A 21,627-nucleotide genomic window follows, 5' to 3' on the forward strand; every position below is an offset into this window, starting at 1 on the left:
AGCTCATCCAAGATGCCAGGAGCCACTCAGGGAAGCAGAACATTGAGCTGAATTGAGCAAACGGAGCCTGACAGCATTGAGACAAGAATTAGACCGGATATACTTCTTACATCAGTTTTCTTTTAAAAGGAAGACAGATGTATTGCCACTCCTTTAACTTATGAAAAATGGAAATAGTTTTTCTGTGATGAGTGACCTCAATCTGTAAAAACAATTATTATGTGTATTTTTACCAAAAATGTGCCAATGATCAGTACTGCTGACCTCGATAAGCATTACCAACAAGCACCACCAGGGGGCGAAACAACACAAGGAGGAGGGCCAGAAAGTCCAGGGTTTTTCTTTTCTGTGAACATTCTCAAACATGATTGTATTTTAATTAAATGAAAATACTGAAAATGATATAGTAGAGAGAACTTTTAATGGAAAATTAATTGATAACACAATCTTGTTTCAATGTTCTTTTTATTTTTTTAACTTAAATGACTGTGTATATTCCACAGTCTCAGGATGAGAAAGGCTCCCGAGTCAGGTCTAGATCTTCTACATTTCATTTTTCGAATTATTTTTTCTTTATGAAGCCCATTCATATGGGCTTCTCAGTTCAGAAAACAAGGCACTAGAACTATTTTATCAGCTACATTAATACATTGAAGATATTTTTATCCTTTCATTAAATATACAGCATTTGAGTACAATATGGTTTTATGCAGATCAGGTTCAAAACACCCAAGGCACACACTTTGTTTTTTGTTTTTTTTCCTTTTTTTTCTTTTCTGTATTTATTTGAAAGGCTCATAGTAAAGTTCCAGAATTGCTATGAACAGAGTTCCAGAGTAGAAGCACTGAACAGCGATTGTTGTAATTTTAAACAAAACAATAAATATTACGAGATATAGAACCATGTTACAAGGATCATGAAAAAACAAAGCCACGGATACAGTGTGGGTTAAGAGTTGAAGGGATAAGATCAGCTGCACTCAGAGAACCAAGGCTGGAGTTTCTCCTGTCCCCCAAGGCAGGGGCAGTCCCCTCTGCATGCAGCTGTAGGGCCACCCAGCCACTGTGGCATTTTACTTGGATGTGTACATGATATCTGCAGAAACAGAAACACATTCCAGTTTCACTGGTTATTAAAATACCTCAGATAGTGTTCAAGTAAAAGAAAAGCCTTCCAATGATTTTTTTTCCCTTTAACAAGACAAATACTGTATTTAGGAAAAAGGTTTGGAAGAAGCCATTGGACAGTGAAGTTAGGGGGTGGTGGTTAACTATTTGATGTTGAGGTGGTGGCAGGGTAAACCACAAAGACATGAAGATTGGACTTCTTGATGAATGGAAACACAGTGGCTGCTGTTCAGGTGGAGAATGTGCCAGAATAGAAGAAACCATTCAGAAACTAGAAACTCTTTCCACTGAAGAGTCCAAAAAGTTTCAGTGTTTAAGTTTAAAATATACTTCCCTTGTTAGGAGTGGTGGTGCATGCCTGTGGTCCCAGGTACTTGGGAGGCTGAGGCAGGAGGATCACAAGTTCAAGGCCAGCTTGGCAACTTAGTGAGACCATGTCTCAAAATAAAAAAGGGGCTGGGGATGTAGCTCAGTACCCCCTGGGTTTAATCCCTAGTACTGCAAAAGGAAAAAAAAAGTGCCACTTCCCTAAAGCAGAAGCAATAACCTATGTCTTCCTGATTCAATTCTTTCCAAAAGGACACAAATTCTTCCTTGTTCCAGGCCTTGGTATGTTGCTTGCTTATTAAAACATTGGGTAACGTTGACCAGACATGCTGCCCAGGTCTGTAACTATCAGGGCTTTATGGCTAGAAGACAGCCCACTGGGGTGTGGGGCACTTCTCCCACCAGGAGAGAGATCCAGGCCTGGCTCAGTCTCCAGGGCACTCCTGCTCCCACCACAGAACAGAAGGAACAGCCAGGCCTTGGTCCTGGGCTCACAGGTAGTCACAGAAGCCAGTTCTGACATTTTACACAATTCTAAACTGATACACACATTTCCATTCAGACACCAAGAATACGTTAAGTAAATGGAACCAAGGCAGATTAGCTCTAGGAAAGGATCTTCACTCTTTGATGAAAGATATTATCTGGTCAGTTTTGTAGAGGTAAAGTTGGCTGTGATGTTTCAAATAACCTATGTTAGATCACCATTTTGGCAACTTTTTGTTTGTTTAATTCAGACAGTTTTCACTGTTTGCAATCAGAACCACAACCTTAGTGCAAGAGTATATTTATTTTTTTTTACAGTAATTTTGGTTGCCATACAAGAGATTTAAGGATTGGGAGAAAGTGCAAATTACAGGAGCTTTTTTTGTTTTCTTGTTTTTTAATAAAGTCTAAAAAGAATAAAAGCACAAAAGTAACAGCAACATAGATATGCGAACATGTGTTACAGAAACTATAGTGTGAAACATATTAGTATTTAAAAAGCAAAAACAAATTGTTAATGGGAAAAATCAATATATGTGGCCCACACACAAAAAAGTCATTGCCAGATCAACTGGATAATGTTTGCTTGTTCAATAACTCAGAAAAAAGTTACTGTTTTATTAACTAAAGTACCACAAATAATTCACTTTGTGATATGTAAAATCCAGCAAATCAACAGTCACATTGAGTCATTTTTATATTATATGAATTAACTTAAAATGTGCACAGACGCCCTGGAGAAGGTATCTTGGCAGGTATATATAATTTACATCTTGAGAGATTTTGGTTTTGTATACACAATATTACAGAAACTAGGCATGTAAATGCAGTTTGTTTAAATTACAGTATATAACAAAAGTTGATCGTAAAACCTGGAGTAATATTAACATGATCATTATATGAGCAGTTTAACGTTTGTTCCACCATTAAAGAGGGTCCTGGGATAGGGCCTGGTCCTGACAGGTCCCAGAGGGGAGAACAGCAGGCGGTGATTTGACAGGAACTATTGCTTTCTGTAGTAAAACCATCCAGGTAAGCCAGAGTAGACTCATCTCAGCAACACCTGTGTGTTTTGTTGGTCAGTGCAGGTTCTCATACATCCTACTGCTATTCTGTGATAATGTAGATTCTGTCAGCTCTGGAGGCTTTTGGTCAGCTTGCTTCTGGTTAGTGGTATGTGGCTGAAAGTTTCATTAAGAGAGGGAGTGGTAGTTGCTGTTGCCGACTGGCTGCCCGAGTCAGTAGACCCAAAGCCACCAGGTCTCCTGTCTAGCATTCTTCCTGGCACTGTGTGTAGAGGTAATGGCAACTGTAGGCAAAGGAAAAGAGCCTGGTGAAGTGGTGTACTTAGAAATTTTGCAAAATCATCAAATGGAAGACGAATTAATGGCAGAATCACTATTTTTACATTTTCTGAAATACAGCCGCCTGTGGTACCTTTTTCTAGAGCAATACTCATTCATCTCATCTTGGAAAACAGAAAGTACATGAAGTAAAGCACTTTAACATTCAATTGATTCCACTGGATTTGGTCATTCAGATATAAAGATTGATCTGCAAAAGGTTTTGGAACAGACATGGTCCAAAGACTGGCTTTCCAAATCAAGGATGTGTGTGTGTAGGGTGTGTATTTTGGTTTTACTTTTGGAGAAACTGCTGCATTGTAAATTGTAATGACTTTTGAAGAAATAACTGTCCTTCAGTGAAGTTCTAGCAAAGATAGAAAATATAACACAGCTCTGCTGGTTCAGATGCATCCAGATAAGGTTGATTTAAAAAGGTCATACTTGTATAATTATTCCACAGAAATAGTATCATTAAATCACAAAAGTTTTTTTTTTTCTTTAACTTTCTAGCACTGAAGTGGCACAAAGGCTGCCTAGTAGACCAGCCACTTTTTTTTTTCTTAAAATATTGTGCTTATAAACTATCTGTACACCTATTTAAACTTGCGGTAAAGAAAGATTTTAAATTGCTAAATTTTATGTGTTTATTCTAGAGTTGTTTCAGACCTCATCAGACACAATGGTCGTGAGCAAAAAAAAAAAAAAAGGAAAAAGGAAAAAGGAAAAAGGTGTTTTATAATTAGAGATGGGCTGGGCTAGTTCTGAAATCATAATGAAAGCACACACCTGACATTTGCATCTTCTCCACACGTGGGAGAAGGTGCAGGAAGCCTGACTTGATGTTTTGCAGCCTATGTGCAACTGGTAACCTCCCTTGGACATCAGAGGTATCATTTCTGGAAGGGGAGACTCGGAGGCAAGAAGGGTACAGGCTCAGGAAGCTGGGCCATAGACAGGGTCATGGTCCAGGAGCGCTCCCTGGCTTGCTTCTGCACTCATCCACGTTTCACCTGCATCCTGCAGCCCACCTTCTGTTCTCTACCCTGGGTCCTGTCTGAACTCCCTGCCCATCGGGTCCTCTAAGACCCTGTTGTACTATTAAGACAAGCTGGTGGGATTCCCGGACACCTGGAGAGGAGGGGGAGAAGCCCCTAAGTACCACCTTCCCTGGTATCTGTGAGCAAAAGGGCCATCTTGGCAGAGATGCTTACCCTCAGCTGGGTTCAGACTGAGGTCCCAGAGCCCCACCAACTCCTGGTGAAGACGTCAGCTCACCTGTGGCAGCACATGCTCACCATGAGCCATGTTATCTTCTTGTCCTTTATGTCAGAGTGGATGCTCACCTGCTCTGATCTTTGCAGAGCTCAACAGGCCTTCAATTAAAAAGAATCCTGAGAGGCAGAAGACCCCCTCCATCCTTGGCGGATGCTCCTGGCAGTAACTGCTCTTGTCTTAGAAGAGGCCACAGGCCCAGGAAACTACACAATGGCTGGTTCCCATGGCCAGGGCTCCCCTCCTTGGGATCGTGACCTTGTGCTTTGACTAACTCCATGTGACATCTTTGTGGCCACCTTGGAATTATGCGAATAGATTTGCAGAAAGAAAGAAAGAAAGCTAAGCAAAGCTGGGCACGATCCCATTCAAATGCCCACTGCTGCCAAGAACCTCATGGCTAAGAACCATGGGTGCACAACATAGGAGGAGATGGGGTAAGTGACCCAGCCAGGAAAAAATGTTTCTCTACCTTTTAGGCCCAGGAAGGGCACTGGATAAGCCTGTCTGGGAGCATCTCACTGCAAGCAAGTACAGGAAAGAGACAGGAGCAAATGGGCATTGAGCATCCTCCAAGAGGCCACAGGATAGAGGAAAGGCTTGTATTGGGACCTTCGTGGTGAGAGCTGCCCAGAAAGCAGAGCAAGGAGGTCTCAGGAGGTATCTGGAGTACATTGGTGTCTGCCTACAAGAGCAAGGATCCCCTGTGAAATCAATGGGAGCCTCTTCAGCCCAGCAAAGCGAGGTCACCTGCATGCTGGGGAGCAGGCCAGGAATCTGTATCCATGCTAGAAAATCCCCCTCCCCATTCCCTATTGGACAGAAGCCACCCAAGAAACCCATGTGGATAGCTGGGGTTCCAAGGCTTTGGCTCAGCCACAGTGGATGCCCTCAGCATTTCTTTGGGTACTGGGAGACAAACCCATGGAATGGGTTGGTGCTCACAGACTCTGCTTGCCATCAGATATTTCAGCATAAGCCCATCTCTACTTATAACAAGAAGTCTATAAAGGGAAGGAGCAGCCATCCTTATCTGTCTAGGAGCTGTTTCAAAGCCCTTTCTATGTTCATTCTGTGCCCGACTCGAGTCACCCCCAGATCTATCAGGTCTTCCTTCTGAAGGTTTGGTAAGTGACTGCCATCGATCTCATTGTCCATGAAGGTCTCTTTGTGTTCACCCAAGTTCAGACTTTCCAGCCAATCTGCCACATCTGGTTTAGTCCATAGGTGGACAGGTTTAGTTGTAAAAGGCTTGTTTGAGATTGGCTGTTGAAGTATTGAGGGAGATGGCGACCTGCTGCGACCTGCTGGATTCAAGCCAAATAGGTCCCCAGCAGGGGGCTGGGTTGGAAGGCTAAAGACATCTGAGAGTGTGGGAGAAGGAGACGCAGCGGCGGCAGACAGAGGGGTGGGCAGGATCTCTTTGTTCATCTCTGTTGGTGAGACCACAGGGCTTGGGGCACGTCTTGTTCCTGAGGTCCTACTTTCATAGTCAGGGGGCCGGCTCTGCAGGGTGATGGGCTGGGAGGTGCCAGGGCGGACAGTGAATGTGACCGTCGTGCTCCGTGTACCTGAGACGGTGCTCATGACCTCCGGGCTTCTGAAACGGCAACAACAGAGAAAACCATCACAAGCCAGGTCATTGAGGAGGGTCGGGGAGGTGCCCAAGCCACACCAGAGCATCTAGTAGCAGATCACTGGCAATGAGCAATTGACTTGCCATGCCAGGATGGAGTGGGAGGGGCAGGAGACACTGCAGCACACCACACCAGCCTCTCACCTGAGCCTGGGCTGGAGGAGCTGGAAGGGCCTACCTGTTTGGGGATATGAGGAAACTGGGGGTGTTTCACTCAAAGAGGGCATTCAGACAGCCAGTCCCTAGGGGAATGTGTCCAGGGACATTCCGGATCCCTCTCAAAATGACATGCCTTTGTTTAGAGGAAGCACACCCTTGAGGAAGGATCCTGTCTGAGCTGCTCTCAGCTGCCTGGCCATTCTTGGCTTTTTGGCTTGAAGTCCATGGTTTTGGGCTGGACCTGCTTCCTTAGGTAGAGGCCCTTGGCTATGAGGGCACCCAGGGTTGGAGGAAGTTCTCCCTAGACCCAGAGGGAAAGGAGCAGTTTGTCACAGCGTGTTCTGAGCTGACCTCGGTAGGGTCTGCTTCCCAAGTGGCCCTGAACTTTACAGGCCTGTCTCGCTGCAGTATGAAATGATGTACTGATGTGTTCCTCACTTCCATGTGGAGACTCAGTAGGAAGATGTGCAGTCCCTACTGAAAGCAGAGGTTGGAAGGGAATCCCAGGTTCCAGCCCTGCCCTTTTCACTATGCATAGGCAGGTGAAGCTATTGGAGCTGGAAGAGAGAGGGTCAGCTTTCATAAGTGCCCCTTCCACTGGCGCTGGGGTGGGCAGCACAGGTGACATCTGGTACTGGGGAAGTTCTGTTCAAACTTGGCTACATGGAGGTGGTCTTTTTATAAAATGCCCCTCACTGGGAGGTGTTCTGGCCACACCCAGGGTGGACAAACATCTCTCTGGGTCCTGGCTCTTGTTCTGGTATCCCCAGGCTGCCACCATGGCTGCCACCCCTGTGGCCACAGCCCCTGCAGAGGTGAAAGCATATGTGTGTTTCTTGGCTTTCGGGCTCACTCACATGAACCCACCCCCTTCTAGAAAGATACGACCTACACAGGCCCTTCAGGATCTGGATTGAGAGATGTCAACTCGTGTCCTGGCTCTGCCAAATACTGACTTAGGTGTGGGTAGCATACAAGTCCATATGTCTGCCTGTGTGAACTCGGGCCCTCTCCTACCTAGGCAACTAGGAGGAAATGAGGACTCCTGAGTCCATCTCAGACCTGCAGGGATAGGACTAGGCATGGGGTGGGAGAGTGTCTGCAGCGAGCCAAGGTCGCCAAGCACTGTGAAAGGTGTTGGGCCATAGAAACCACTTGTGTAGGTCCTGCTTTTCTTCAGGGTCTGCCAAATGCTAGCAGGCCAGAGCCTACATGGAGCAGAAGTGAGGAAGGGAGTGGGCCGTGTATGGTCAGTCACCTGGCTCTGGTCTCTATGCCTTTCCTTGGGCTGCTGTGTGTGTGTGTGTGTGTGTGTGTGTGTGTGTGTGTGTTTGGGTGAAGCCACTAACTGGTCATCCAGGTACCTCTGAGCCCTGTGGCACTTCACTTGACAGTAATCATGGTGGGGATATACTTAAGTATGGCCCATACCGGGGTCAGAATGGAGGTGCACACCTGAAAAGGCATTGTGCCATGGGCTTGAGCATCAGTCCTGTTGTGAGAAGGGTTTGGGAGGCTGGCAGGTGCACACTGTGGGCCATGGATGTCTGGGTACCCAGAATGCTCACAGGCCGCTTCCTAGAGGTTGAGAGCCCTATGCGCAGCCTTGTGTAGAGCCTTCCCCCCTGGGCCTTCAGGCTTGGTAGCCAGTTGGAGCAGTGTAGTAGCTACACTGCCAGGTAGGAGGCAGCCCCAGTAAGGTCAGAGGCAGCTCAAATAAAGGCTAGGGAGCCCACTGGCTTTGCGGGCAGTGAGGGACTGGACCCTGAGACTCTAGGTTTAAATCCTGAAGAGGAGGTGGGCTGAAGACATGGTAAGGGTCTAAGGGACCTATAAGGTCCCTCTCTGGTGCTGCTCAAATACAGGTAGGTGGCTCCAGGTCTAGCCTGAGCAGGTGCTGCAGCAAGCTAGCCCATCTCTACCCCTGCATGGTGGCAGGCATGGCATCTGTTCAAGGAGCCCATGGTTTCCACTTTCAAGAACAACTGAGCTACAATGGTTGAAATACCTGTAAGTCTGAAACTTCTCTAAACAGAGGTGATCTGGGGTGCAGATCAGGCTGAGGACTTTTGGGGAGAAGGATGGGCTTTTTTAAAGGTGGGAAAACGTCTTCCAAGAGCACTTTTTTTTTGATACTGGGGATTGAACTTAGGACCTTGCGCTTGGGAGGCAGGCACCGGAACCACTGAGCTAAATCCCTGGCCCTCCAAGAGCACTTTTGTTCTGATAAGATGGGTGGAGTTAGAGTTGCTGCGTGCTTTCTCTGAAGCTGCCTTGCATGGTGACTATGCTGTGCTTTGCAGCTGGGGACCTACCATGCTGTCGTCCTGTTGGAGAGCAGCTACCTGTTTGCTTGTCAGGCTCATGAAACAAGTTAATCCCCGAAGGGGCAGCAGCTGGGCAGTGCTCAGCAGTGTGTTCCACCACTACACACTATGTAAGGACCCAGCTGTGAGCGGCTGGGCCTGTTTTTGGCAAGGAAGGGCTCTGCAGGCAGCTGTGCCCATCAGGAGGCAGAAAGGAGGCTCCTGACTCCTGGATGGGCAGCAGGAACAAGGGACAGTGGCACACAGGAGACCACACACATCTCTGCAGGCGGCACTTACTTCTCTTCAGCATGACCCTCTTCTGTGAACACCCGTCATGGAGCAAATGGAAATGACAAATGAGGTGATTGAGACAACACTGAAGAATTAATTAAGAATTAATTGAAGAAGAAGAAGAAAGAAAAGCAGCTTCCTTCAAGGATAGAAGGAGAGCAGAGGCACAGACCTGGGTGAGACTCTGTATGAGCCAGGCCCTTCCTGACACATGCTCTGGGCAGGTTGATGAGTGTAGGTAGTGCCTGCCTAAGCAGTCCAGAACTCCAGTTGGAAATCAACATGGTTGTGAGTTTCACAGTTAGCAGGGGGCAGTTTACAGCTTTGCCATCTTTGGCTTGGGACAGTGTCAAGCACTTCAGAATGACAGAGTAGTGGCACTGGAAGGGTGCTGTCCTCTGCTTGAAGGAATTCAACCAGCTTCCTGCTAATTTCCCAACACAGGACCTGGGGCTATGTCTTCCCTTCTGCAACTCAGGAAGGATAAATCAGCACTCCTAGTGGGACATGCTGTTCCACTGGGACCAGGCCTTTGCTTCAAGTCTACGAGGAGATGACAGACAGCCCAGCAGCTGACTGCAGGGGTGTCAGACCTGGCCACATGCTTTGGGCCTGCCAGTGCCCCACCCAACGTGGCTACAGAAGAACATGACCAGGGAGCTGGAGCACAATGAAGGGGTGGCTAGCTGGCTCAGCCTGTGTCTTCTGGGTAGCCTGATTCCCTTTCGGTTAATCACACTGATATGATTCACTGGATCCTCCCTCGTGCATAGATCATTATGTTGCTAAGCAACCACTGAGTTGCTGGGCGGAACACACAGGAATCTGTTGTCCTGATTTAGAACAGACACACACACACTCACACACACCCTCTCCTGGATAATCACTCTGTAGCCTGCCTTTAAAGTCAAACCCATATAGAAAATTAATAATAAAGAAAAAAAGAGCCCAAGAGGGAATCAAGAGCTCTGGACACACTGTAGTTTTATCAGGAAGGACAGGTGGTAGTAGTGGTAGTGGGGATATGCAAGCAGCCTTCTCTTTGTTTACAGATTTAGGTTGGCTGAGAAGCAACAGTGTGGGCCAGAGGCTGTTCAGGGATGAGAAGGCATGCTCCTTTTGTCCTTCACAGGCCCAGCATTAGTGCTGGGGTTCTAGGCCTTTTGGCTTGGATTCCTTCCTGTGCTCAGGCACTCCTCTGCACTTCAGTTACCATTGGGCTTTAGTGACATCCCCATTGTGCATGGCACTTGCTTCCAAACTGCTGTCTCATGAAGTTACTCTATCTTCATAGCCTCCCCAAGCAGGGAGACAGAGATGAGAGAACCATCATTAACATCTGCTCCAGGTCTGCAGCCTTGGGACTAGAGTTAGTGCCTCTCCTTCTACCATGCTCATATTGCCCCCATGGCTTAGCAGCTGGGAGCCCTCAGTGCTCCTAGATTCTTAGGCTGCATAGTCACCCTTAGGCTCTGAACTCCATAAGTGGTCTGCTCTATCTTAGTCCTCAGAGTCTGGCCCAGAATAGAGCATATTAACAAACTGTTGAAGAAATGGTTGATGGAGACTCTGCCCACTTCCTGTATCATGAAGTGGAGTGACTTGACCAAGGTAAGACCTGGGAGGGGACTGCCATTCCTAGAGAGACCTAGTCTCCCTGCTAGGAGCTTACACCTCAGGTTTCATGGAGAAATGCTGGCCTCCCACTCCAAATGCAAAGCGAACAAGACTTGAACCTCCTGTTTGATGACCAAGGGATGCACTCCTGCCTGGCCAGAGACTCTCCAATACCATCCCCAAGAAGCAAAACACCAATAGCAAATTCCAGGGCCTCTCACTGGTATTACCCATCACCTTCCCATCAGTTGGTGCAGGACATGGCAAGTGCTTGGTGCGGCTGGGTGATGGAAACACCATCAAGCACCTCTGTTGTCCTGGCAGTTTAAGAGTGATCTTGGAATAGCCAGGCAGAGATAATTTTTTTAAAAACCCACATTGATTTATTTTAAAATGGAGAGGCTCTCAGGAAAATGTTGTGGGAGCTGGTGGAGAGCTGGGGCACTGGCAGGGGAGGCAGATGAGGCGTGTTGAGGTAAAGCATCTCCTTGGGAGCAGGTTGTGCGATCTGGACAGCTAGAGAACTGGTGCCTCTGGGACCTGCACTTTGAGACAATTCTTCCCAGGCCATTCTGAGCCTCAGCCAGGAGGCCAACCCTGAGGCTCTTCTGGACTGCCACTCAGAGCTAGCAGTCCAGAGGGCACCCAGCATGTGCCGTTCTCTCTGTCGGAAGCCACAGGGTCCCCCTAAGCACACACTCACTGCTGTGTTCCTCCCACAGACTCAGTGAAAGCAAAGTTGACCTTTTCCATCGAAGTGTCTTTGAAAAACACCAGATTTGTCTGGCTTTAAAAATGCTATCTGGTATTTGTCAATTATACCTCAGGAACCTGGGGAAAAGATGATGTCTGGATCTCCCAAGTCACAGCTAGTTTGCTTAGGTTCAGTACCTGTCAGCCAGGCAGCCTGGGCTGTGGTCTCCTGAGTTCCCTGGTACCCAACTACTCATCTCAGGAACACAGGCCCCTCATCTCAGACTTGGGCTCCCAGAGCAGTCTCTCTGTATTATCAGGTGATGCCCTGACCACACAGGAGCCTGGTAATCTTTAGGAAGCAAAAGCATGGTCATGCCAAGCCTTAGCAAGCCCTCTGATGGCTGTTGTCCCTTGGAATTTGATCCCATATTTCCCCATGGCCCCATGTCCCTTACTCTTAGTGGCTTGGCCCCACCCTGCCACCTGGCCCAATCTCCTCAGCATAAATAGCGCCTTTCTGCATCTGGCTAGGGCATGGGTTCCTGCTTCTCTGCACAGCTGACTCTTTTGGGTATTTTAAGTCATTCAAGTATCACTTCTTCAGACTGCCAGCTCCTCTCCTTATGAGATCACTAACCCGTTAGAACACCTTAGTTCTTCGCAACATTTGTCACAGTTGGGGTTTATCTTGTTTGGTATTTATTGTCCATTTCCCCTTTCGAGAGTTTGAGCTCCCCAAGGGAAGAGGCATTGGAATATTTTCTTCAGTGGTAAATCCTGGGCTCTGCATGGTGCGTGACACATTGAATGAAGATTGATGACCAGATCTACTGCCCAGCTTTGGAGGGTCCTGTATCCTCCTTGGCGCATTTCTCGTTTCTCTCCACAGGCCTGGTATCAGGCTTGTACAAAGCAGCAGCTTGGTAAACTGACCAGTGAACTCAGGAGACCATGGGCTGGGCAGTGGTCCAAGCTTGAAGACTGTGTCCAGCTGGCCTCCGAGGTCTGCAGTTGGGTATTTTGTATGTCCCCAGGATGTGACTTTAACCAAGGCACCAAGCATTCTGCTCCTTGATTCGCAAAATGGCAAGGATTCTGCTCATGTCTAACACTTCCAGTGTTGTGAAGGAAGATCAGGTGCATCGATCATTACTGAAGGTCTTTGAAAGTAAAAAGCGTGCAAGTGAAGTACATTTGATAATTGCTGGTGATGCTTTTGCACATGCATTCATAGTGTGAGAGAGCACAAAGGGCTGTGGCTGGGTTGACAGTCATTCACTGGGCTCTGAGGTCCTTCGAGAAGGGGTACCAAGCCCCAGGCTGCATGCTGCGGCCCAGCCAGACGTATTGTTGGGTGGGGAGACCCGTGGGTTAGCAACTGCTGCCATCGTTCTGCCTGAGAGAACCAGCGACTTCTCCTGGAGACTCCCCCATGCTCAAAGCACAGCTTCCTTTGCTTTGAGCTGGTTAAAGATTCTCCTGAGATGAGGTTACTTCCTGGCATAATTAGGCCAGGTACCCTAGAATGGCCAGGTGGCTCCAGTCTTGGCAGGGTTTTCAAGTCAAGCCAAGAGCTGCCTCTAGCACTATGTATACAAGAAAATTATTTGTCTTCTTTTGACAACATATATTTAATCAAGACATTTCCAAATCTCACCACATTCCTGATTTTGAGGAATACCTCTAAGAAGCAAGAACTCAGATCAAACATGCCCAAGAAAGCAGGGACCTAGGAATTAACTTTCTCTTTTTCTCCTGGATCCCTAGGAAAGAACGGTCTCATTCTCAGCATTTTAGGGAAGAATCTAAGGGCAAAAGTCGCTTTAAAGCAGTGGTGGCAAATCTATGGCATGCGTGCCACAGCCGGCTGTTATCATTGAAAGCTCTAAAATGTTCTCGATCACTGCTCTAAAGGGTCAAGTTCAGCCTAGGCTAGTTGTGGTGAACCTGTGGCATGCATGCCCCAGCAGGCTGTTTGTTATCACTGAAAGCTCTAAAAGGTTTACCATCACTGGGGTGAATGACAGAGGATCAACTCTGAAAATCATCCCTTTCTTGGTGATCAAAACTGTTTTCTGTGGAAATTGGATTTTTGCACCACTGCTTGTCATTTTGGAAAGCATCGTCATTTTTCATTTTTCCCTAGACAAACTTAACTTCTTTTTCCTCAATAGGAATCCCCTCCATCCAATTTTGAGCTTTATTTTATTCAGGGCCATTCACAACTCTGAATTTTTAGTTGCCTTTAAAGAGATGCCCAGGCTGAGAGTGCTTCAGAGTGAATGACCCCAAGCCTGGTAGGAGGGCAGTAAGAGAAGCCTTCCCCAACACATCTTGTGAGCAAGTTGAGTGCTGCCTGTTGTCAATATACACAGGCACCTGGGGCAGGATGGGCCCCACTGATGGCTCTATAGACTGCCACCCCAACTAGACCAGACAGCAGCTCACATTCCCAATGGCTATGTCTCCAGTGCCCAACCTGATCAGAAAAGGAGGGTCAGAAAAGGAGGGTCAGAGTTGTGTGCTGATTTTAGTGCCCCAAGTCATCTCTGCTCTCTTGGGACCATCCTAGTCCTTGTCTAACTGAGAGTAACCCTCAGCTGGAAGCAGGAAAGACTGGATATGGCCCTGCTACTCAGCAGTACTGGTGACATCTAGTGACTGCACTTGCCTATTATCAGTCACAGGAAATTCCCAGGCCCAGGAGCAGCACCGCCATCCTGCCAGCAATCTCAGCCTTGCAGATAGTCATCAGAGAGTTGGCCCTTCCTTCCAAGGTAATCCCTAGCTCCAGGCAGATGATAGGAGTCAAGCTCTGAGCCATCCTAGGTGGGTGGTTTAGACCTATGCCTTCTGGCTAAGCAGCACTGGCTCCTTTGCCTCATTGCTCTGACCTCCAATTTCCTTGACTGTGTGGTGGGAATAATTATAGGCCCCGCTGGTGGTACAGGTGGGAACTGATGCCCAGCATGCGGCAGGTGCTTTGTAGGTGTTGGTTAATGTGCTTATTGTGAGTGACTACTCTGGGTGGTGGCTGTTCTTGGTCATGGAGCATGGGTTACAGGTGATCATATAGCTGCTGTCTTGAAGTCCACCACGTGATGGCTGTCTGAGGCCCCTCCCTGCCTGTGTCTACCTAGAGAAGTGCCAGGGCAGTGAGGCCCCAGAGACACCTCCAGGATGGAACACTATTCTGCTCTGAGCAACCCAAAAGTGACTGGAAGAGGCAAGCTGCCCAGCTGCTGTTCAAGCAGGCCCCGGGGGATGAGGCTCCTGGACCTGCTGAGTGGATGTTGCCCAAGGGATCCTGGCTTGGGGTAGGCTGCTCCCCGAGCCTGAACAGTGAATTCTTTTCTCTAGCCCTGGAGTCCTCCTCTCTCAGCTCCCTCCTTCCTGCAGACAGCACTAACAAGAGGAGGCCAGAGTTTGGAGACTTTGGGCTGAGTCCTGTCTCTGGCACCTGCTGGCTGTGCACGTGGGCGAGCCATCCAGCCTCTCCAGAACACCTGGGCTCCTGCTCTCGTGTAATAAACACTACTCAGCAAGTAAAAGTGTGAAACACTTAGGTGAGACTTTACCTGTGATTTCTACCTATGGAATGACAGTATAAAGAACATAATGGGAAGAGGCAGAATGACTTGTTTTTAAGATTTCCTTGAGACTTCTAAGTATGTATTAAGTGCAAATGTGTATGTGCATACGCGTCCACCAGAAATGGGGAGTTCCTAATGCATTTCCCTCAGTCAGTAGAGAAACATGCTGGGCACATGAGGAATTTCTTTCCACCTGGAGGTGTTATTTGAATGTCATTGGTAGTGGGGGAGCCCTATTAATAGTGGTAACATCATGTGTCTTTATCACACAGCCAATTGGTAATTCCTCTGAAGAGTAATGGGAACCATCCAAGTAATTTATTTATATCCACACTGAAAGGTAACTGGGAAAATTGTGGCTCCCAGCCCACATCTCAAGACCTAACTGCAATGTGATATCACTGATTAATGGACTTAGTTGTTGGAATCAGATGTCTGCCCAGCAGGAGAATGAAGAAAGACTTCATTAGTCAAAATGATGAAACCGGAGACCAACATCAGTGGGAAAAACTGAAGAACACTCTGCCTGGGAATAGCAAGCCAGCACGTCAGGGGGAAGAGAGAAAACCAAGAACCACAAGCGATGGTGGGGCCCAGTGGGGCTGCGGTGAACATCATCCAGCAACAACACATGGTTGAGGGGCCATTTCAGGGTGTGGCATATGTACATAGAGCCTTCTGGTTGGATTTAGAAATGACACCTCATCCACCCTCCTTCAGTTCCAATGGAATTAACTTAAACCCCGCAGATGCTGTGAATGGTTAGCTGGGACAACCAGAGGTTTTTCCTCTGTGATGTCTGCCTCAAGGTAGGATGGGCTAGCAGAAAAGCTTGTGCTTCACTCTGAATTCACCAGGAAAGCTGGGACTCAAGGCCTCCCCCAGCCCTCAGGCCCTCCCCAGGGTGACTGGGTGGGGGGCGCCCAGTCACAATGTTCACCCTCTCACCATCCCCTGCACGGCAAGGCTGATCTCAAAGTACGCTTTGGGCTTTGGCAAGGTTCCACCCAGCCTCAGTCTGGTTCTGGCAAAGGTCTGAGGGTGCCGAGAAGAGAGCTGAACCCCTCTGAAAGTTGTGGTGGGGATGGCTGTGTGTGAGCTCCTTTCATCTTAGGGAGGGAGCAACATGTCCTGCCAGGACTGCCTTGATTCTGCGGTCCCGCTGTCCAAGATGACACGGGAAACACGGTTATGCCTGACTGGGTGGGTAGCATCAGAGAATTGCAAAACCCCTACATGCAGCTGCTTGGTTTCTCCCCAGTGGCTTTTCTTGGTCAGCACATAGCGGTATGCAGTCTGCATACTGCCACCTGCAAACTTACCTGGGAGGGAGGCTGGCAGACTTGGCTCCTGCCGGTGAATCCAGTCCTTCCCCTGGCTTTGCCGATTTCTCTCGGTTCATTTGCTGCAGGATTGAGTTCAATTCACTAATGACATTTGCTTTTGGGCCTGAGAGAATCGGGCTTTTGACCTCCGTGACATCACCCCACAACTTGGAGGTCCTTGGCTGGATGACCTTTGCCATCCCCGGCTGGGTACTGCCTGGTGGGGGTGGGGGCGCAGGTGGGGGAATGACAAAGCTATCTACATCCTCTTCCAGGAGCGCATCTTGATAAAGTGCGTTGCTTTTATGAATTATGGGTTTCATTTTTGGCTTTGGAGGTACGGGGGGCTTGTCAATCACAAACGCCTGCCCGTCTGCATAGACCGTGCAGGTGTCCATGCTCTCCCCACCTTCAGAGGACAGGGTGGAGATGCTGGACACTGTGGAGATGGTGCTGGTTGTCTCGAGATGATGGTCGCTGCTGCTCCGGCTGTCCACCTCTTCTATCCCGGAGTCAGTGACTGCGTCAAAGCTCTCGGGGGGTGGCAGGAACGAGGTGGGCAGACAGTTTGAGAGGCTGGCTGGCTTCTTGCTGTCTGCAGAGCTAGCTGGCTGGCCAGAGTTCCACGAAGGGGATGGGGGGGTGTCACTTTTCTTCTGCTTTGCCAAATCAGTGAGAGCAGGGACAGAAGCAGCACGGTCATCAGGGATATCAAAACTATTTGCAAATTCCAGGGGAGGAGGCAATGGCTCTGTAAAAATAAAATCCTCATCCAAGTCCACGGATGCCAGAGGGGGAGGAGGGATGCGGAATGGCAAAACCACCGCCTCTTCCATGGAGCCTGCCGCCACCATGGTCCTGCCGGGTGTGGCGGTGGGCTCGGGGGCAGCGGAGATCTGTAAAGCACCTTCGGTTTCGGAAACTCCTTCTGGCACTGTGGAGGGCAAGCGGTCTGGCTTTACGTGCACATCCTCTCTTTCCTCTTCCTCCTCCAGGGGGGCACCTGTCTTGGTAGCGTCCACGGTATGCACCATCAGCAGGCCAGCTGACTTTTGCTGCGCTGTGTCCATGATGTTGATGAGCATGTTCTTTGTGTCCTCGCCTCTCCGGTCTTTGCCCAGGTCCATCTCATACTTGTTCTCCGTCTCCTGCCTCCGCAAGGGCCCTCGGGTATTCTGCCTGGTGACTGGAGGGAAGCCAGTCTCCACACTGGGCCGCATTTTGGTATCGATGTAGAGAGGTTTGTTGAGGTCAGCCTTGGGGGCCTCCCCCTTGGGCCCCTGCTGGGACTCCTTCATGGCCCGGTCCCTTGCGGACAGCGCCAGGGCCAGCGGGGAGCTGGGATCAAGCAGCCGTCCAGTGAGCGGATGGACGTAATTCTCAGGGCTGGCTGTGCTGCTGCTCTTGGGAGGCGCTGCTGGGCTGCCCTCAGGCCCCTTGGCTTTGGATGCAGAATTCAGGGGCCTCCCAGCCTCTCCCTGAGCTCCAGCCTCACCACCACCCATGAAGTGGTTTTCAGGCTCCCGTGGTGATGCCCCTGGTGTGGGCGACACCAGCTGCTCAGAGCCATCCTCATCATCAAACCCAGCCTCCTCAGGGAACTTGGAGGGCCGCGCCCGGGGGATGGGCGGCCCCAGACCCACATCCTCATCCCCCAGATCGGTGGAGAGGAAGGCTGGGGAGTTCCTCCTGGCTTCTAGCCGCTTCTCCCGGTCACGGACAGCGCCAGCAATGGCAGCGGCGAAGGGGCTGCTGACAGTCAAGCTGTCATCAGGTCGCAGCTGGCCCGGTGGCTCTGTGGCTTGGGGGTCAATCTCCATGCTGCTGCCCTGGCTGCTCTTGCCACTGCTGCTGGTGGAGGGCTCCTTGACAATGATGGTGGGGATGGGGATGGAGCATGTCTTCTCGGGGCTGTCCTCCACGTTGGACTGCTTCACCAGCATGCCCTTCCGCCTAGCAGGCTTGGCGGGCACATAGACAGCTTTGCTTGCGATCTTCCCTACCTCTGAGTATGGGTTCTCAGGCATCTGGCCCCGCTTGTTGCGGAAGGTGGCCTGGGGGGTGGCGTTCCGACTGTAGAGGTCTTCTGAGTCCAGGGAGTAGCGGTCCAGCTCTCTCCTGTAGAACATCCCCTTTTCCCTCATTATGGTGGCCACTGTGTCAGACCTAGTGGCAGGAGACACCTTGGCGATGGAATTTGGATTGAATGCGGGCTTAATCGTCCCATAGACTCTTGGAGTCGGGGACTTGGGGCAGTTGTAGGTGGTGGGGGAAGGTGGTGGTGGAGACGGGGGCACAGACTGCGGTGGAGGGGGAATATCCTCCGAGGTGTCTGGCATGGACAGGCTTCTGGTGAATTTCAGCATCGGAGGGGCCAGAAATTGTCGCTCTTCCTCTGTTATTCCTATGAGTAGAAAACAGGTTTAGTTTTAAATTATAACAATAAGCAAAACCCTACTAAAGTTTTTAGGATTTTGCAATCCATGACATCTCCACAAACTTAGACAATGTACACTTGTTATGAAACACAGCACAAGCCACAAAGCTGAGAGGTTAGTTATATGGCCCACTTCAAGCCAAAAAACAGGAAGAAAGAAGACAGGTGCAGGGGGTGCAGTGAGCCATTCTCCAGGACGTGGGGTGCCCAGCACAAAGCCGGGGCAGTGAGGGCCCAGTGCCAGGCTGTGTGCAGCTCTCTAGGCTGAACCCACCTGCCAAAGCTCCTCATGCCTGCATGTGCATGTGTGTGTGTATGTCTGTATGAGTGCACTCTTAGGGTGGAGTGGGCTAGCTAGACCGAGAACCTTCCTTCTTTGTCCCTGTCAGACTTGACAAGTACTCCTGGAGGCCTGAGGTAATCCCTTGCCCATTGGAGGGCACAGGGCATCTGCTTACATGGCACACACAGCCATGGACTATGTTGCTGCTCAGGTGGCTTCTGAGTACTCATGTTCTGGCCCATGTGTGCAGGCAGACCTGCCACCCCTTAGGGGAGTGTCTGCCTCTTAGGGTCCTGTGCATACTGAAAAGAGGTGTTGGTATCGCCATGTTGGTTCTAAGGTGACACAAACCCCTTCTGTCACCTGGCTTGTCTGGGGCATATGGAGGGCTGTGTGCATACTGGAGTCTCCTGGGCCCACAGCATGATGGCTATGAGGCCCTGGCTTGGGGGTTCTGGAACATGCCCTTGAGGGTAGTGAGCCTTGATCCTTCTTAACTAATGACTTCATTCAGCCCACGAAGGAGCAGGACTCTGAACATTGTTTCCCAGGGGACCTGGTGAGCTCCATGCTGGTGCAGACTGGACCCTCCAGAGCTGGGCTGAGGGGTATGGAGGGTCATTGTGATCACCAGAACCCAAGTTCAGCTGATTTAGCACTGATCAAAGCCATGTTCTGAGACGTGACTAATGGAAGCATGTGGATGTTGAAGGTGGCTGTAGTGCAGCTAGCTGGGTGTGCCAGTTGTATGACTCCAGACTGTGCAGCAGTCTAAGACATGAACACATGGACAGAAGCAACACACAGTGACACCAAGGACCAGGGTCTCATGGGGGCATGCAGGTTTTTAGAGGCAACAAAACAAATTACTTGAACTTAAAAAAATTTCCTAAGACAAACTACAATCATTTATTCCAATAAAAACTTTCATTTGATAAGGGTATTCCAAATTTAACATACTCCTTATGGGAGGATAATTTGGCATTGCCATGATTGGTTGCTAAAGGCATCTGTGTTGACCATTTTCTCTGTGTTGGTTGCCTGACATTTAAGTTCCCAAGGAGTAATAATTTAAGAATACACCTTATACAGTAAACTGGGGTACATTCAAATTACAGATTCCAAACTGGAGGCATTCACTAACCTGATAGAAAGATTCTGCTGTCTGACAGGAGGAAATCAATTGTTATTAACCAGTAAGGATGCAGTCATACAACATGGTGGGTGTGCAGCTTTGCCAGAAGCCCTGAGTACGTTGGGAGTGGGCAAGCTTGACGAGCAGCAGACACCACCATGGTCACCTAATGCTCAGTTGCTGCTTACTGTCATCCTCCTTAAACCAGAACAAATGAGTCCTGTCTCTAGTGGCATTGCCAGGAGGTGGTTCCAGACACACAGAACCCTGTTCCCCGGGCAGGCTGGGCGAGGCTGGAGGACGGGGCAGCAGCTGCACACACTCTTCTCTTTATATAGCAAGGGTTCACCGTGTCCGGCAGTGGGCTTGGCTTCTAGGAGTTTACATGGTAAAGGCAATGCTGGATTCACTCCCAAAGGGACCGTCTCAAGGGGTCCAGTTTACCTGGACCTGTCACAGAGTCTGTGGGAATGACTGGGATGTTACAAGGAAGGTAGGCCATTTTTCTACAACACAGAGTGCACTGTTTCATTAGAGTTCAAGAACCTGACCCAGCCACCCGGAGAAGTATGTCTGTTGAGCTCATCCTACGAATTTAGGACTGTAGGAAGTCCACTCACCCTGTCCACTCTGGTCCTCCCCTCACTGTCCTTCCCGGCATATGTTCCCCTTCACCCCACTGGTATTGTCCCAAATAAACTGGCTTCAGAATTAGAGAACCCACATGGATTTTGTATCCATTGGGGTGGAAAGATTCATACCCTTGCTATGTTCAAATGGCTAGCCAGCAGGCAAGGCCAGGTGCCTGTTTTTTGGTGGATAGGCCTCATGGGGATTGGCATGGCAAGGATGCCAGGGCAACCTGGGGGGCCCGGAGGTCAGAATTCCCAAGGGGCTCTGAGGGCTACATGTGAAAGCCAAGGAGCAACTTCTTCGGGTGAAGGTCACACTTCTTACCTATCGATTTCTGCCTTCGCATCGTACCTCGAGGAAGGCCCAGAAATGGGCCTTTTGGGCTCCCAGGAACAGTAGGTGTCATCACAGCGATCCCTTGGCGTTCATACACGGACTGCAAACCCAAAAGCCAGGGTGAGACATGGCCCTGGCCAGCCCACTCATATGGTGATGGCCAGAGGGCAGCAAGTGAGCTCTGGACACAGCAGGTGCTCGTCACTGGCTTCCTCAGGAGCAGTGTGAAGTCTCTAGTGACTCCTCATGACCAGCACTATGAACCTAGGGAAGAGCCCTCCCTGAGCCTTTCTCCTTAGCATTAATGGTGTGAGGTGCCAACAGGTCCTGCTCTGAGGAGCTGAGGTCACTGTGACGTCATTCACTAGACCAGCTGGGCAGACACATCTCAGAGAATAGGGCCAGGATAGATGTCCTGAGGGAAAGACCACAGAGCAGTGGGGTCTGCCCTCGGCCCACAACCTTACTCTCCATATGCCCTGTGACCTCGGCCTTTGTTTTCCTCCTCTGTAAAACAGGCCAGTACATGCCACAGTATGCATCAAGGTGACCAAATACCATGCATTGTGCAGGTGGTAAGTTGTGCTGGGCAGCCTGAGTGAGCTGTGAGATTTTTCT

The 21,627-nt window shown here is 49.4% G+C and overlaps 1 protein-coding gene across 18 annotated transcripts in view; it reads right to left on the reverse strand.

Moving 5' to 3' along the window:
- Window positions 1–448: 448 nt before the first annotated feature.
- Window positions 449–21,627, reverse strand: part of Shank2 (SH3 and multiple ankyrin repeat domains 2) — a 534,108-nt gene continuing 512,929 nt past the window's right edge. For 10 of the 18 annotated variants that reach the window (XM_087205461.1, XM_087205463.1, XM_087205462.1 and 7 more), the window contains 4 exons: window positions 20,998–21,109; window positions 20,050–20,070; window positions 16,183–18,589; window positions 449–6,159 (listed from right to left, as the gene is read on the reverse strand). In XM_087205461.1, coding sequence (XP_087061587.1) covers window positions 5,589–6,159; window positions 16,183–18,589; window positions 20,050–20,070; window positions 20,998–21,109 — 3,111 coding nt within the window. In that variant the 3' untranslated portion in view covers window positions 449–5,588. The remainder of the gene's footprint in view (window positions 6,160–16,182; window positions 18,590–20,049; window positions 20,071–20,997; window positions 21,110–21,627) is intronic. The other 8 variants (XM_087205466.1, XM_087205468.1, XM_087205473.1 and 5 more) reach the window with 3 other exon arrangements.

Source organism: Heterocephalus glaber, unplaced genomic scaffold (genome assembly GCF_053883595.1).
Source record: "Heterocephalus glaber isolate CG9 unplaced genomic scaffold, H.glaber_assembly_v1.0 deba00000594, whole genome shotgun sequence".
Classification (NCBI taxonomy): domain Eukaryota; kingdom Metazoa; phylum Chordata; class Mammalia; order Rodentia; family Bathyergidae; genus Heterocephalus; species Heterocephalus glaber.